Source organism: Macrobrachium nipponense, chromosome 19 (genome assembly GCF_015104395.2).
Source record: "Macrobrachium nipponense isolate FS-2020 chromosome 19, ASM1510439v2, whole genome shotgun sequence".
NCBI classification, from domain to species: Eukaryota; Metazoa; Arthropoda; class Malacostraca; order Decapoda; family Palaemonidae; genus Macrobrachium; species Macrobrachium nipponense.
Window position 1 is genome coordinate 22,867,262 of NC_061088.1, and position 16,875 is coordinate 22,884,136.

Consider the following 16,875-nt stretch of genomic DNA (forward strand, 5'->3'; position numbering starts at 1 on the left):
TCAAACACATTGTACCCTCTATGTAAGTTAGTGTACGTATGTATGTAGGGTGTAAACAATTTCCAACATGAAAATGAGAAAAATGAAATTGCTTACCTGATTGTACACGTACAGGTGGACGGGCTGCTACAGAGGGTTCAGGTACAGGGGGATCTGGAACTGACTGTCACAGGTAGTACAGGGAGATCTGGACTGAGGGATCTGGAACGTCACAGGTAGTCTACAAGGGGAAGATCTGGAACTGTCACAGAGTTTACAGGGAATCTGGAACTGTCACCACTTCATGCAATAAAATTACAAATGATGAAAATTAATGAAGTTACAATTTACTCTTACATTTAGTTGTTACATTAAAAAATTAACACATTTTAATATGTACACTATGTAAACACATAAATTAGTAAAACAGTTCAGAATTCCTTACCAGGACTAGGAGTGGGAGGTGGTGGTACTGGAGACTTGTGAAAGAAAGTGTCAAGCCTGGACTGCACACTTCTCTTCGTCTGCTTCTCCTTCAGGGTCTCCTTGTAGAAAGTTTACCTAAAGTCTAAGACATTCTTCCACGTTTTTATTTTGCTCCAACCTGGCAACGTTATGGTCTTTCTGCCTCCAAAAGAAGCCAATAAGGCCTCTCCTGAATGAGTAAAGACCCTCTGACAAGCCTTTCACAGTTAATGACCTGGGTTTTGGCTCTGGTGCCGCCTCCTCTTCCTCAATCATTTGCTGTTCAAGTTCAAGTAAGTCCTCTGCAGACAATTCCTCTCCATGGGAAGCCAGCAGCTCTGTTACATCATCAGGTTCAAGATCTAGTTTCAGCCTCTTGCTTGGCCCTACGATCTTCCTCGTCACAGTCTCGACGTCTCTGCCTGGTCAAAGCCTTCAAAACTGTGCACAAACTGTGGACACAGTTTCTTCCAGGCCCCATTTAAAGTGGTCGTCTTCACCTCGTCCCAAGCACTTGCAATATTTTTCACTGCATCAGCAATGTTGTAGCCCTTCCAGAATTGCTTCAGTGTCAACTCCTTGTTAGCTTCTATGGCCCTCAAGCAAAACGTATGGTCCTTCTAATAGGTAGTAAGCCTTGAAATTAGCTATTACTCCCTGGTCCATTGGCTGTATCAGCGATGTGGTATTGGGTGGGAGGTACACCACCTTCACATTAGGGTGCATGTCGCTCAAAATTTGAAGGGTGACCAGGGGCATTGTCCAGGACTAAGAGGGCCTTAAAAGGCAGACCCTTCGAAGTCAAATACCGTTCCACTGCTGGCACGAAATGGTCATTGAACCAATCTTCGAAGACCATCAGGTAACCCAAGCCTTCTTGTTTGATTTCCAAATCACAGGGAGTTGACTCTTGAAAATGCCCTTGAATGCCCTGGGATTCTCGGCCAAATACACCAGCAAGGGCTTTAGTTTCAAATCGCCACTTGCATTGGCCCCAAACAGCAAAGTCAGTCGCTCCTTTCCAGCTTTATGGCCAGGTGCTGACTTCTCCTCCTTGGAAAGGTACGTTCGATTTGGCATTCTTTTCCAAAATAATCCAGTCTCATCCACATTAAAGACTTGGTCAGCCGTGTAACCACCATCCTTAATTATCTCAGCCAAACCACCTGGAAAACTTTCTGCTGCTTCGCTATCAGCACTAGCAGCTTCACCTTGCAGCTTCACATTATGCAAATTTGCACGAGCCTTAAAATGGTTAAACCAACCTCTACTCGCGGAAAATTCACCACCAGCACTGCCTTCGCCAAACTTTTTCACTACTGCCTCATGCAGCACTCTAGCCTTCTCCTGGATCACACTTAAGCTCACCGGAACACGTCGCTGGTTCTGGTCCTCCAGCCAGATCATGAGCAATTTCTCCATTTCAACAATGCTCTGGCTACGTTGCTTCTCGTTTATCACCGTTGACTTCATCGTGCAGCATCCTTAACGTGCTTCAGAATACGTTCCTTGTCCTTCACAATGGTTACCACCGTGGTCCTGCTCAAGCCTAAAGAACGGCCTATTTCGGTGTTAGTTTTTCTCCCTTCTCCGAACGCTTCACCACATCATATTTTACCTCCATCGTGATGACCTTCCTCTTCTTGGATGAAAACTATCATCGGGGAAGGAAGTACTTTGGCGTTTAGGAGCCATTGTAAATTTGCGAAAATGGCAAGGAATTTCAGCAACGTCTTAGCACACAAAACCGAGACTGAAACTTCTCGGCCAGGACACGCGATTGAAGTGGCGTCTTTTGGTATTGTTACGCTTAGTGTCCTCGACCGTCCGAGGTCGTTGTTCGGTCAATTTACCATACAGTTTAATAGCGTTAATTAATTTATGCGCCTCCACTCAAAAACTAGTTCTGCGTATGAGGTATCGTTAAAAAGCATAACAAAACGTCGTAACCTTGGAATTTGCGTTGTAATCTAACCAGAAACTTAGTTTTTTTAATTATGTACTGGAAACAAGCAATGATTTTTTCATTACGTATTTGCGCTTTTGGACTGTTTTAAACTGCGCATCCCAAGCTAGTGTATTCATTCGCCCGCAAACTAGTTCCGCATATGCGGCGTCACTAAAAAATTCAAAAAAATACGAAAAAAAAAAGTGTCGAAAATCATCATAACCTCAAAATTTTTGTTGTAATGTAACCAAAAACATATTTTTATTATATACTGTGCTAAACTATAAAGGATTTTTATCATAGCATGCGTTTTTTAAAAGCGTCGTTAACTCGGAGCGTCAGAAGCGTCAGCGTCGTAACCTCGGAACAAGCATCGCAACCCAGGACGGATTTTCCATTGAATATTTAAGAAAAAGCGTCGTAACCTCGGAACGTCGTAAGCCGGAGCCGTCGTAAGCCGGGGACCGCCTGTATATCCAATGTGGCGACCTCCGCCGAGATGTCCTGGCCTGGTTCCTTCATGCACTGAGCGACCTGCTGTTGGATGGTCGCAATCGTCAAGGCTGCGTCAGTAGGGTCGACGTACCCCGTCGACTTGCCTCCGGGAAACAGAAGGACAGCCATCCTCTTCTCCAGGATGTAAGGCTGCCCTTTGGCGGCGTTCTTCCCGAAGCCGCCGACCCAAGCTCTCAGGGTTGCGAGAATAGTCTCCCTGACTGCGGCAGCCTGAAAGAGAGGGCGATTATTAGATCTTAAGGCTAAAGGTGAATCCTAACCCTTAGACTAATTCAAGCTTAAGACTAGCAATATCGGAGCATACAAAGGTATCAGTATACCAAGTAAAACTTAAGCTTAAGCATATATCAGAACTAATATTCCATGAAAGTGCTGATAAGAAAAGTACTTACCCCGTCCAAAAATTGAGTCACAAGCTCATAGCAGATCGAACATGCCTCGTGGAACCAGACCTGTAAGTCGCCATGGCTGGTGGAGCAGGGAGCATGAGTCCTGCAGACCTCATGCCCGCAGGGGTCCTGCAACACGGCGTTGCACCCGGGGTGTTCACATTTGGTAGCCTGTAAGTGGAAAGATACATGAGTATCGAGATTATACTCACAGGACTACCTTAGTACTCCGCCGCATGCCGGAGATTAATAAAATTTCGGGCATAACCCCTCCCCTAAGAACCTTATGCGATAAAAGTTGATACAGTAACTCCGGTGTAAGCCGGAGGAGGAATTTTCGTAAAGCCCCCCCCCCACCAGAAGTAAATATAGAAATATGATATATAACTATAAACGAAATTTCCATAAGGGCAGGGGAGGGACCCAAGCTTAAGCTAACTATAAACTAACTTAAGCATAACTAAAATTAAAATCGGAAGACGATTCCGAAGCGCGGCGCTGTCCAACTCTGCTGGAAGAATGCCCTAGGGCATACGCCGGAGATGAAGGAACGATGGAAAGCTAAGGACCAACTGAAAACGTATCCACTCCGTTGGTTGGCGGAGCCGACCACGACCCCTCCCCCGTAACTGAAGAACGCCAGGGAAAAGAGATGTAGTTCCGCCGTACGGGGGGGGAAAAGGCGAGGAGGGAAGAATTCAGTTCCCGTGTATACGGCGGAACACCAGAGCAACTAGGGAGGGGGGAGGCCAACCCCCCAACCTTTGTCACACTGAGGTACCACAGCGCACGAGGAGAACAAGGTCACACCCAGCCTAACGGTCTGTCCAGACTCCCCTACTCCCTCCGCGTAGGGAGAGAGGGAACCAGGCCCGGATGGAGCGAGCGAGAACAGACAGCCCACCCTCCTACTCTATGGCGAGAGGAAGAGGGGGGGAAGCGACTGGGGCGGGCGTCTAGCTGTACCGCGATCACGAGTGGACCAAGGTACGATAACACAACACAACCGACTGGATCGGACACCAAGGGTCAAATGCAACCAAACTGAGCAGGATGAAGCAACAATATGTGATGCAACAAAACTGACAATAAGGATGCAACAAAACTGTAACAGGAATGGACCAAAGGACCATAGAGACTCAGGCTAGGCTACAAAGCTAGACGCCCTAGGCTAACCAAAATAAACTATACATAGAAAATAAAAGTAGGGGAAAAAATATGGAGTGAAAGAGAAAGAACGTCCAGGAGTACACGACTGACCCGAAAGAAAGTCTATCACTCAGAGCTAGCCTAAGCCGATACGAAGAGCAATGGCTAGGGTCTGGACAAGAAACACTCGAATGCCTACAAGAGGTAGAAGACATGCATGCATGACCTAAAACCAGGGGTAGGCTATATCCCCTAACGATGTAAAACAGCATATATAAATGAAATAATAGGACATGAGCCACACGTGAGTAATAAAAGGGGGGAAAGGTTCCAGGTATGGGAGACCGAGAACCTAACCGACCATGAGGCGGGACCATGCCGCCATGCTCCAGACCGGGAACCCATATCTATACCTAAAAAACGGCAAATATAGGCACCTGGATGGAACGAAACAAGAATCAAACCTGTATAGGACACTTAACTTAGCTGCTGCAATTGCTGCGCGCTCCATCTTGCAAAAATGGTAGGGATAAACCTAAAACACAGAGAGCGAAACGAAAACACGTGTAGGCGAATGTCCGCTAACTTGAAGGATGGCCACCAGAGGCACGGTGATCGGCATGGCGTGGGTTGTAGTAGTAGTAGTTGCCTCCCCGATCTGTAGGTCGGCTCTCTCGTAGAGAATTTTGATATAGGAAAATTCTAAATGGCAAGAAGTTCGTGGTAGTGGTCTCACTCGCCCCAGTTACCATACCGACACCCTTCTTTATTTTGGGTGAGGAAGTCAGTTATTCTGACATCTTTTATTTGTTTTTTCTCTGGTATTTGTTAGCTAATTTACCTTAGAAATAATAAACTGAAGGATTATTTCACGCAACGACACGAACTGAGCCCAGAAATAATGGTTAGTTTTTCATCATTATTTGTGTTAGCCTTATTTATTACACACTACATTTCCTGCAAAAACTTTCCATGATAAAGTAGTGCAGGTATATTTCTGCTGTTGGTTGGTTGGTTGTCAAATATACCAGTAGTTATCCTGTGTAAGGTTTGGGGAAATATCAGATTATTTATCTCTTTTCACTGGTCATATAATAGCCTTAGAAAAGTTGTAGAAGAAGCATAATACTTGAGAGGTAACAACTTTACCATTTACTCAGATTCTTTTTGTTGCATATCTCCTATAGAGCAAATTTCTAAAGTGTTTGTTCTGCCTAGCCTCCAAGTACAAGATCATAATTTGTTGGATAGGGTACGAGAGCTCATGCTGGCATTTGGAGAAATGAGGCTCCAGACAATGGAAGCAAAGAAGGCATCTTTAGAAAATGTGGTCAGCAATAGGAAGGTGCCACATGCTAACATGAAACCTGTTATATTCCAGTACGTACATATATTATAGAAAGAGAGGGGGACCTCTTGTTCACTGCTAAATAACAAAGAATCTTAAAGATTTTAACAAATGTACAACCTTGGTCATCATCAAATAATATTAATAGAGGTTTGAAACGTGTGTTTCATGGATTAGAATTGGCCACATCTGTGTAACTCATAAATTTTGATTGGAGAAAGGTAATCCACCTTTGTGTATGTGCGCATGTGTGTAAATGTCTGCTGTCAGCTGTCATGTTGGCCTGACATTGGAACACATACTTGTAGATTTTGAGTTATATCATTGTACTCTCTACAGACATCAGCTGCAAGGCAAAGACATTTGTGAGATTTAAGGTGACAACTGCAGTGTATTAAATTTGATAATTTTTTAAATTATGTAAATTTGTACCATTAACATATCTAAGCAGTTTTTCTAAGATAATTAAATGTTATTTGTATTTGTGTGAAAATTTATTGCTTCGTAAATAAACTTGTAAGTGTATTAATGTGCATGTGAGTACCTGTGTAAATGTAAAGGCAGTCCACGGTTATTGGCGGGGGTTCTGTTCTCGTTGGGGTGGTGGTAAGCGAAAACTGCCATTAACCGAAACTCTGCGATTTATGGTGCTGAGATTCGGTTAATAGTGCCAATAACCAGTTAATGATGCCTCTGTTAGGTATGTTATGGCACCATGACTCTACTATCAGCATCTTATGGTGCTGATAACCAAAACTCGGCCTGTTATGGCGCCATAAAACTGGATCGCCATTAACCGAGTCCGCCGATAACTGGAGACTGCCTTATATGTAAATATTTATAAATAAGTTTTAAACTTCATATCCTCTTTCAGCTGAGTGCTGAATGACCTTATGAGTCCTGGTGCTTGGCCTATGGCTTAAATTCATAAATTTGAAGTGTAGTGAGACTGAATTCTTGCAGTATTACTGTACCAATCTATTTTTATTTCAGGAAGAAAGGGTTTTCTTCATGCGCTCAAAATATTACCACTTTGGGAAACGTCCTGCTGGGAAGCATAGTTTAAAAGAATTTTTGAGTGAAAATGACCCATTACAGTTTGATGCAGAACAGTGTGAGCCTAATGAAGATAATTTCAAATGCAACTGGTTTGCTTGCTTAGTGTGGAAGGGTAAAAAACCTCAAGGTAGGTGGCTAGATGGTATACTGTTTGAACATGTATATCTGGGCTTCTTTGTCTTAGCAAAGGTCATAATTATTCTGGCTAATGTAACCCTCAGTTAAAAGTTGCTCGTCTTCTTGGTCTTCTAGAAAAAAAGATAAAAAACTTCAAGTGATTATCATTTCTGTCTAGAGGTGGAGAAATTTCCACCTCTACACTGTAGGGTCCACTTTCCCTAGGCCATGGCAACGGGTTGCATGCAAGTTGACGAGTAATTCACAGCCTTTAGCTGATAATCAGTTTGTAAATTCCCATGGTCGTTTTATTTTATCTTTATATCTCTCATGAAAGGTTGTGCTCACCTTCCATTTTTAGAAAGTATTTCTTGATGTTGGTAAGCAATAAATCTATACATTTTTGTATAAAGATTTCAATTTAGTTTCAGCATCAAATTTGATTCAGTTGAAAACAGAATATCCCCTCATTCATCATCAGTGATGCTGTGTCACAGATTTTGAATAATTTATTCTGAAGAGACAATCAGTGTCTTTTTGTGGTTCTCCAGCAGCAGAATCATATTTTAGGATAAGATATGAGGACTCTTCAGTAGGATGTGAGCTACTGACAAAGGTGGCAGAGTGAATTGCACGGTTTATGTGAAGAAGTAAATGGATGGAAAGGGCACCAAACTGGGCTACAATAAGCTCATGGTAATATGTCAGATTTGTCCTTGTCTTACCCTTATTCCATTCTGCTAAGTAACCTCTTCAGTTACTGAATCTTTAGCGAGAGATCCATCATCATCTTTTTTTTATGCAATCAGCTGTTAAAATTCACTTAGAATTGAAACACAAAAGTATCAAAAGATATTGCATTCTGGAGGAATTTTTTATACTATATAGAGAGACGATTTAAAGGAGGATATTGGTAATCGCCAGCTAGCATGAGTGTTCAATAATTTTAGGTTATAAAATAACCTCTTATCAAAAGTAAAAAACTAGTGTACTTTACATTTACATATATTATACTGTGTAGCCATATGTACTTTAGCATTATTGAATAATAAGACAGAAGTTAAATTTGTGATCTACACTATGGTAAATTAAGGGATACCTTTATATTGGGATTGCATGTATAATGATGAGTCTTATAGAATAACCCAGTGCATTATGTTCTGGATATGCAAGAAGTAATGGTAATATGTACCATTATTATTTTATTTCACAGTTGCACCTACATGGACTTCAGCTTTGGGCACAGATGATATAACTGCCGATGACAGTGCTAGTAATGTCAGTGGTGTTGGAAGAGATTTCTCTGGTGAGGAATTCCCTTCTCTTGGGCTTCCACGTTCTGTGACTGACAAGCAAGGTTACAAGGTAAAAGGCATTTCTTACTTGAGTGAATAAGTGAATTAGCATTAGGTGAGTATAGCTATTCTGAAGTGCAGTACGTAGTTGAAATTTTGTCACCATTAAAACCGTATTTTCCTGCGTAATGTTGATAGGTTTGACTATTAATTGAAGTATTTATCTGAAATTGATGAGTGATGCATACTAGGGCTTTACCTGGCAGCATTCTAAACTTGTCAGAATTAAAATCCTCACTTGGAGTCAAAAGATTTTGCTGATTCATCTTGATGGTTGTATAAAACTTGGAAATTTTATTAGCTAGTGTGGATAGATGTAAAAAGGCAGTGTCTGTAATGTTAATAACAAGGTTTATATAACCTGTTTATTTTCTATTCTTTAAGTTTAAAGATACAAAAGGGAGCACTGATGCCATAAGGCCCCATTATAACTTATGATTGAATGGATTTGCTTCAGATGTATGTTATATTTTTGTATATGAGACTTACCTAGTAAGTATATAGCTATCGTTTCCAGCGTTTGGCCATCATTTCCAACGTTTGGCAGCCAAATTCAAATTTCGCGGGTAGTGCTTCGATTGTTCAGTGTAGACGTAACAGTGCCGTCCCCCAACGGCAATACTAGGAACAACTTAGCAAAGCACTTCATTCTGTTTCCTGCTGCACTTAACTAAACATTGAGTGCTTACAGCAGCTTGTTCTTATTTTCCGGTTACATCACTGCATTTCAGCAGTGTTACACAACCACCGGAACGCATTCGTAGCCTTTGAGCAGGATGAGTCTTGCCCTTTGTTTGTGTTATTCAGATTATCATCAAGCCAGATATTTGTATTCTCCAGCAATAGTCCTTGAATGTAACTCCATTCAATGAGGCCTAATACTTTTGTATATAAATTTTACTTAACGGGCATACGCTATGCACAAGTTGTTGGTTAATAATTGCCTTAAGTAATCATGATTGTTCTACCGTTCGGCAGTACGTAACTGCTTGTCCGATGGTCGGGAATCCCGCCTGACTGAAGGTAAACATATCACTTTGCTTTCGACCGCTGTCAGGTGTAGACTTGTGTTCGCCTCTCTGCCCGCCTCTGTCATGAGATTCGTTGATGTTCAACATTGAGCTGCTTACTTCTGCGCTTTTTCTTTGTGTATTACTTAGTGTGTATGCACTTGTAAGTAGTTTCTTTATTATTTTTGTTATTTATTTGTGGATTTGCATCACTGGAAGACCATGCAAGCCCACAAAGTGGAGAAGCCACCTCGCCCCCATCCAACTGGAGAGTGTGCCCTGGAGTGGAGGGCCGTAAGTGTGGGGCATTCAGGTCCAGCAATGCTGTATACCATCATTTTTTGTGTATGCGGTGCCGAGGGCGTGAATGCTCTCGGGCCGTACCTTGTGATTTTTGTATCTCCTGGTCGAAGGATCAGTGGGAGCTCTATGAGAAGAGGAGGAAACCACATAAAGTTGCCAAGGTGTCTTCAGAAAGCTCTCCCTCGACACCTCTGATGACAGACATGTTGTCTTCCTTCTTCCCTCCTAGCCAGCTCCTGCGTATGGCTCTCATCCCTTCGGGGATGTGTCCTGCTCCGCCTCTTTGCTTGATCTGTCGAGCGCAGAGGAAGGAGCGCAACACCCCGACCTGGAGTTGTACTCGGGGTCTTCGGTCCGTTCAGGGTGGGATCTTTCCCCCTCTGAGTGAACAGGAACCCCCCCTAATAACACGACTGTTGCTTCCCCAGGTGTGACTGCCTCCGCGGGTGGAGACCTTCAGCAAGTGTGGCGCTCGCTGAGTCTTCCGGGCACTCCCAGTGTCCAGGGTTTGATACAACACCTGGCTGTGGCCTCAGTGACTCACGGGGTGGTGACGATGACAGCCACCACTCTCTCTACACCAGGGTATACCGCACCGCCACACCTGGTGTATACGCAGCATGTGACGATGGTGACCCCTTCAGCCGCTGTACAAGCCCCGCTGATTATGTGCCGCAGAAGGAGATGGTTCCTCCGCTGCCTGGGTTTGCTGTCCTCATCCCGCCCCCTGACTTTGAGTGCCCGAAGAGCTCCCCTCTTGACCAGTAGCTGTTGCTGTGCCTGCTGTCTCCATACCTGCCCGTGGTAGTGCTGCTCCTTCCGCAGGTTCCTCCTGACAGGTGCAATTGGGCCGTGTTGCTACTGCAACTGCCCCAACTCCGTCCTGGATGGAGAACCTGTCGGTTGTCCTGAGGAAGTTGGCGAAGAAGTCCATGAAGAAGAGGAAGGTGTCGTCGTCTTCTTCGTCGTCGTCTTCTTCTCGTAGTCTTCTGCCGCCTCTTCCCCTTTGACTTCCAAGGAAGAAGAAGGTGGCCTCGCCCCCCCTAAGAAGTCTCGCACAGAGACTTCTAAGGGTCTGTCCCACTCCGGCGGGACAGGTAGGTCTTCCGCTGGTCCTCCTGTTCCTTTAGGAACGGGGCCCTTCTTTCCCTCCCAGGGAAGAAGAAGATGGGGACCATAGGGGTACCAGCTACTGTCTCGGCGCTCGCTCGTGGGTGCCACCGAGGGTCCAGACCATTGAGCATGCTAACTGTCAGGACCCAGGCATGGAGCGGAAGGCTGGCAAGAGTCATTAAGGTGACTCACCAGACAGGCGATCGCTCTCGTGGTGATCCCCCGGTTCCCAGGGTTCGTGTGACGGTCCCACCAGACCGTGTCGAGGCTGGGAAGAGGTCCCCCGGTCACCACTGGTACTGTGGTGCACCGAGAGGACGGTGCTCACTCTCACCGCGTCAGTGGACACTACCAGTCAGCCGACCGTCACTCTAACCGGGACCGGACGGCTTCACGACTGGTAGCAGCTCTCCTGACGCACGAGACCGACGCTACAGTCTTCGGTCCAGGCTTCTCCACATGGAGACCGCTGGTCCAGACCTGCAGCTTGATCGCCACCGCGGGTTGGCAATCGCCTGCAGTCCTCCCAGCCCACCGGCTCTGCTGGTATGCAGGGTAGGAGTGTCAGGTCTACCTCACCTTTCCCTTCAGCCTCCCCGGGCTACACTGGGAGGAGCGAGGTGAGCAGGGGTGACTGCGGGGAGTGCGCTCTTCACGGTCCTGGCACGAGAGCCTGCGATCCTGGCTCGGTCCTTGGACCTAGCAGGTTGTACGCGCAAGTGGTTCGAGGAGACCACGAGGGGTCTGGTAAGATTCTTCCTCCTGAAGGAAGAGTTTCTCGAGAGGTGATTGGCCTGGATGGATCGGACAGTCCATCACCTCAGGAGGCGATCACCCCCGAGATACAAAGGTCCTTTGCAGAGGTCATTGCACTGATTCGTCAGCACAATGACCTCGGGGAAGGATCGATGGTTACTCCCTCCAACCCTCAATCAAGCTTGGAGTCATTCTGGGGACCCAAGAAGGAACCCAGAGCGACGGTGGGTTTACCCCGGTCCACCTTGGCTGACGGTGTGCTGGGCAAGGTGAACGCTCTCGTCTCTGGACAAGAGGATTCGCTCAGGTCCAACAGGTTGGACAAGCTGCTTCCCCCTCCTCTGCCTCGCCAGCGTCGTTTCTATGTGCCATCAGTGGACCCGTTGCCAACTAAGCAGGTTGACTTGGAGATAGATAGGTTAACTCCGGGGGTGCCTCTCCATCACCTGCTGGCTTAGCTGAGAACCTCTTGTTCTCACAACAAGAGGCATTGGCCCTGGAAGCGACTGCTATGGCTGCCTTCCAGGCCGTCTCCTGGCTGGATCTGTGGTCCCTCACAGTATCCAGAGTCACACCCTCCTTGGGAGCTATTGTTCCCGAGGAAGACTTGGTGTTTGGGAGACTCTGCCAGTCTGGAGGTAGGGCCATCTCCTACCTCGCCCACCAGACAGCCAACCTGTGGGCCAATCTGGTCCTGAGATTACGGGACCTAGTCCTGGCTCGGGTAACCAGAGCGGCCGGTCGAGAGGTGACACTGGGTCTATGGAACAGACCGTTGCTGGGTTCCTCCTCTCTCTTCCCCAGAGAGATGGTGGACGCTGCGGTGGAAAAGCGGAGAACTGAGGACAGTGACTACCTAGTAAACCAGGCAGTCTCGAAGACTTCTGGGCAGTCTCAAGCAACTGCAGCCAAGTCTTGGAGCTTGGCTAGCTCTTCCTCCGCTACCAAGATGCTAGCACTGTTGAGGTTGCGAGGAAAGACCCAGCCTTCATCTTTCGCTTCAAGGAGTGAGCATCAGCCCTCCTCCCAAGCCGCCTACTCCCGTGGGAGACCTGTAAGCGGAAGGTGAAGAGAGGGAAGCGCTAGGGACGGCGTTCCCCCCTCACCTGCTGCCGGAAGTGGGGGGTTGCCTGGCAAGCCATTGGGCAACTTGGCAGCGCTATGGAGCCGAGACCTGGATGTCCTTTGGGAGGGATACCTACTACCCTTTGAGTTGATGCCACCCCTCACTTCACACCCAGTCCACCTTTAGACGTATGTCCCCAGTTCTGCCAGGGACGTAGCACTACAAGAAGAAGTCAAGACCATGCTGAGAAAATGAGCTGTGGAGATCATGCGAGATCAGTCACTGGGTTTCTACAGCTGACTCTTCCTGGTGGAGAAGTCTACCGGGGGCTGGAGACCGGTGACAGATCTCTCTCCCTTGAACCGATTCATTTGACAGACTCGGTTCACGATGGAAACCGCACGTTTAGTGCTTGATTCCATCAGCGAGAATGATTTCATGCTTTCGGTGGGCCTGAAGGATGCGTATTTTCAAATACCCATCCATCAGTCCTCCAGGAAGTATACTTCCGTTTTATCCTCGACGAGACGGTGTACCAATTCAGGGCACTTTGTTTCGGTCTGTCAACCGCCCCACAGGTGTTCACGTGAGGGTTCACTTTGGTGTCGGCTTGGGCCCATTTGGTCAGGATACGTCTGATGAGGTATCTCAAAGATTGGCTAGTCCTGGCGAGCTCCCGCTAGCAGTTGCTACAGGACAGAGATCAACTCCTTGACTTATGCCGCAATCTGGGGATTGTGGTGAATGTTGAGAAGTCAGATCTTGCGCCCAAGCAGAGGATATAGTATCTGGGCATGCTGATCGATACAGTAGCAGCACGAGTCTTCCCCGCAGATTCACGGATCAGCAGGTTCAGGGAGGCAGCCAGACGGTTCCTATCTCGACAGAACAGTCAGCTCAGCAGTGGCAAGTCGTGATCAGTCACCTGTTGTCACTGGAGAAGTTAGTCTCTCACAGGTGTCTTCATCTGCGGTCTCTTCAGTGGAGACTAAAGGAGTGCTGGTCACAGGCACAGGATTCAGAATCCTTCCTGGTTCCTCTCACAGAGGAAGTAAGGGAGGGCCTGGCCTGGTGGCTAGACGACAGGAACCTCTAAATAGGAGTGCCCCTGCGCACTCCCCCTCCGGAGATGCTGCTGTTCTCAGACGCATCGCTGAGGGTTGGGTCGCACACCTGGAAGAGTTGCTGGTTGCAGGAGTGTGGAACCATTATGACAGGCACCTTCACATCAACTTCCTGGAACTCAAGGCTGCTTTCCTCGCACTCCAAGACTTCTGGGAACGACTGATGGGACACTCAGTGGTGTTGATGAGCGACAACGCCACAGTAGCGGCAAACATCAACAAACGGGGACTTAGTGTCCCTCTCGTTGCACGAGTGGGCCATAGCTTACTCGGTAGATACATTCTAGGCAAGAGGAATGTAGTGGCAGACAAGCTCAGCCGCCAGAATCAGGTGATTGGGAGCGAAAGTTCTCTACACCCAGACGTGGCAGAAAGGCCCTTCAACCTATGGGGGCGTCCAGTTGTGGATCTGTTAGCCACCCAGCACAACAGAAAACTTCAGGTTTTCTTCTCAGTTGTGCCGGACCCGTGGGCAGCTGCAGAGGATGCATTTCAACACCCGTGGGACAACTTCGTAGTTTACGCCTTTCCCCCATTCTGCCTGATTTGCAAGGTGATCAGCAGAGTGCTGATCACCAGCAATCTTTGTATGATTCTGGTGACACCGCCATTTGGTATCCGGACCTCCTGGCTCTTCTCTCAGAGGCACTGCGAGAGATTCCCCCATAGCACAACCTGCTATGTCAGCCGCACGTAGAATGGTACCACCAGGCAGTTCATTCCCTGTGTCTACACGGCTGACGGTTATCCACCATCTCCTGCGAGCGAGAGGCTTTTCTCGCCGAGCAGCAACAGAGATGGCTGGTTACCTCAGACAGTCCACTGCAGCAGTATACCAGGGAAAGTGGCCTGTCTTCTGTGGTTGGTGTCGTTGACGGGATCTCTCTCTGCTTAGAGCCACTCTTCAGCAGGTAGCGGATTTCCTCGTCTTTCTTCATCGAGAGAAGCTCCTCTCTGTATCTGCAGTCAAAGGCTACAGAGCCGCCCTGGCCCTAGTCCTTAAACTGCGAGGAGTCGATATTTCCACCTCCGTGGAAATATCACTCCTAATGAGGAGCTTCGAGAGGTCTTGCCCACCCAGGGAACTCAGGCCCCCGGGGTGGGATGCGACTCTTGTCTTAAGGAGCTTGACTCGCAGATCCTACGAGCTGCTCCGAGAGTTGTCAGACAGGGATCTGACCTGTCTTTCTGCTGGCCCTGGTATCGGCGAAGAGAGTGAGAGAATTTCACGGTCTTTCCTTCGATGTTAAGCACTCGAGGGGATGGGATCGGTAACGCTCGATTTTGTCCCGGACGTCGTATTGAAGACTCAGAACCCTTCGGTCCCTGATGCCAGGTTCGAGTCCTTCATGATCCCCTCCCTGAAAGACTTCACCAACAATGATGCGGATGAGATGCTGCTTTGTCCTGTGAGGGTGCTACACCGCTATCTGAAGAGAACTCGCCACCTCAGGCCTGAGTGTCGACGCCTCTTTGTTAGCACCGGGATTACTAAGAAAGAAGTGTCCAAGAATACTATTTCTTTCTGGCTTCGTGAGGTAATCCGGAGGGCGTACGCTTCAGACAGGAGTGTCGACACCAGTACCCTTCGTCCGAGAGCCCATGAAGTCAGAGGCATTGGTCCAACCCTTGCATTCCGCAAGAACTGGCACAGGTAAAGGCACAGGTACTGAAGGCAGGGGTTTGGGCCAACCAGACCACCTTCTCCTTTTACCTTCGGGATATTGCCCACAGGTCCTTGGACACTTTTTGGGGAAGCAGACACCAGTAAGAGACAAACCCAATACTTTATATTTGGCTCTTACATAGGACCTAGTTTTTGCTTGCTATTCATAAGAGGTACGCTTGCCTCCCTCTTATGAATTGGTCCAGAGGTCTGATCAATGATCTTGCAGTGCACATTCCGATCAGTTGGACAGAGGCTAGGTTCCCCCCGTTTGCTCATACGACCAGGGAGGGAACCCAGGTTGGGCAAACACCAGTCTGTTCACAAGACTATACAAACCTGAGGTCCTTTACATATAGTCCCATATCATGCTACCCCTCACTCTGTTCCTGGGCCTAAAGCAAAGTGATATGTTTACTTCCAGTCGGGCGGGACTCCCGACCATCTGACAAGCAGTTACTGCTGAACTAACTTGTTAGTAAATCTTACAACCGGTCCAGCTGGCACTGAATAGTAATTCCTTATGTAAAGGACCTCAGGTTTGTATAGTTTGGAAAAATACAATTTACTTCCAAAAATTGTGAATTTCATTGAACAAAGGGGTTTTTTCTTTCCCTCTTGTTTCGTTTTACATATAGGTGTTCAAGGGTATCTGTCATACACGCGTTAGCTCTATAAGACGAATGAAAAATCGAGGGTTAACTTCTAATTTGGATATCTGCCTGGCCATCACAGACTTAAGTCTCTGGTTGGCTCTGGATTCTTGCTTATGGTTGATATTTTGTGCTCCACAGTTGCCATTGCGAGAATCATCGGACAGAGATGTCTCATTAGACTCATTATTTCTTTCTGTTTACCAGCGGTAAATTTGTAAGTCTTATGCTTCATAGTAATTGATCCGTAGGCCACTGCGATGATTTAGAATGATTTCCGGACAAACACCGTGGTTTTATGTTGTCCATTTTCTTTTTTCTAATTTGTAAAGTGTTCAGTTAGTAGTTGTTCACCCTGAGTTCCGTGAAGTGTTCAATTACTAGTTGTTCACCCCGAGTTCCGTAAAGTGTTCAATTACTAGTTGTTCACCCCAAATTGGAGTGAGGTTGAAAGACGTAGCCTGATAACTCAGTTGCAAGTGTGAAGAGAAGAGTTCCTCCCAGAACTTGTCTCTTCCTCTGTGTACACGGGTTGTCTTAGTTTACATGGACTTCATGTTGAAGACAGTGTTGTCAAGTGTTTTTTTGACCTACTTTGCAACAAAGCTAAGGATGTAAGAACAGCATTTACTTCCATAGTTTTCCGGCGTTTTCTGCCATTGAGCTATCAGAAGCGCAGGTGATCTGTGCTTAATATATTTTTTTATGTAGGTTTAAAAGTATAGAAAATTTTCAATACCTCGAGACCATTTTTTGTGACTGGCATGGCATCACAGAAGGAAGCACAGGATATTCTCCTAGTATCTCTTCATCTTTTCAGTAAGGTGCCGAGTTTGGAGAGTCGGGGGGTACAGTGTAC

General features: G+C 46.8%; 1 protein-coding gene across 3 annotated transcripts in view; it reads left to right on the plus strand.

Annotated features, from left to right (window-relative positions):
- LOC135214996 (uncharacterized) overlaps positions 1–16,875 on the plus strand; it is a 262,394-nt gene that overhangs the window by 206,822 nt on the left and 38,697 nt on the right. For all 3 annotated transcript variants that reach the window (XM_064249543.1, XM_064249528.1, XM_064249536.1), the window contains exons 5-6: positions 6,788–6,980; positions 8,184–8,335. In XM_064249543.1, coding sequence (XP_064105613.1) covers positions 6,788–6,980; positions 8,184–8,335 — 345 coding nt within the window. The remainder of the gene's footprint in view (positions 1–6,787; positions 6,981–8,183; positions 8,336–16,875) is intronic.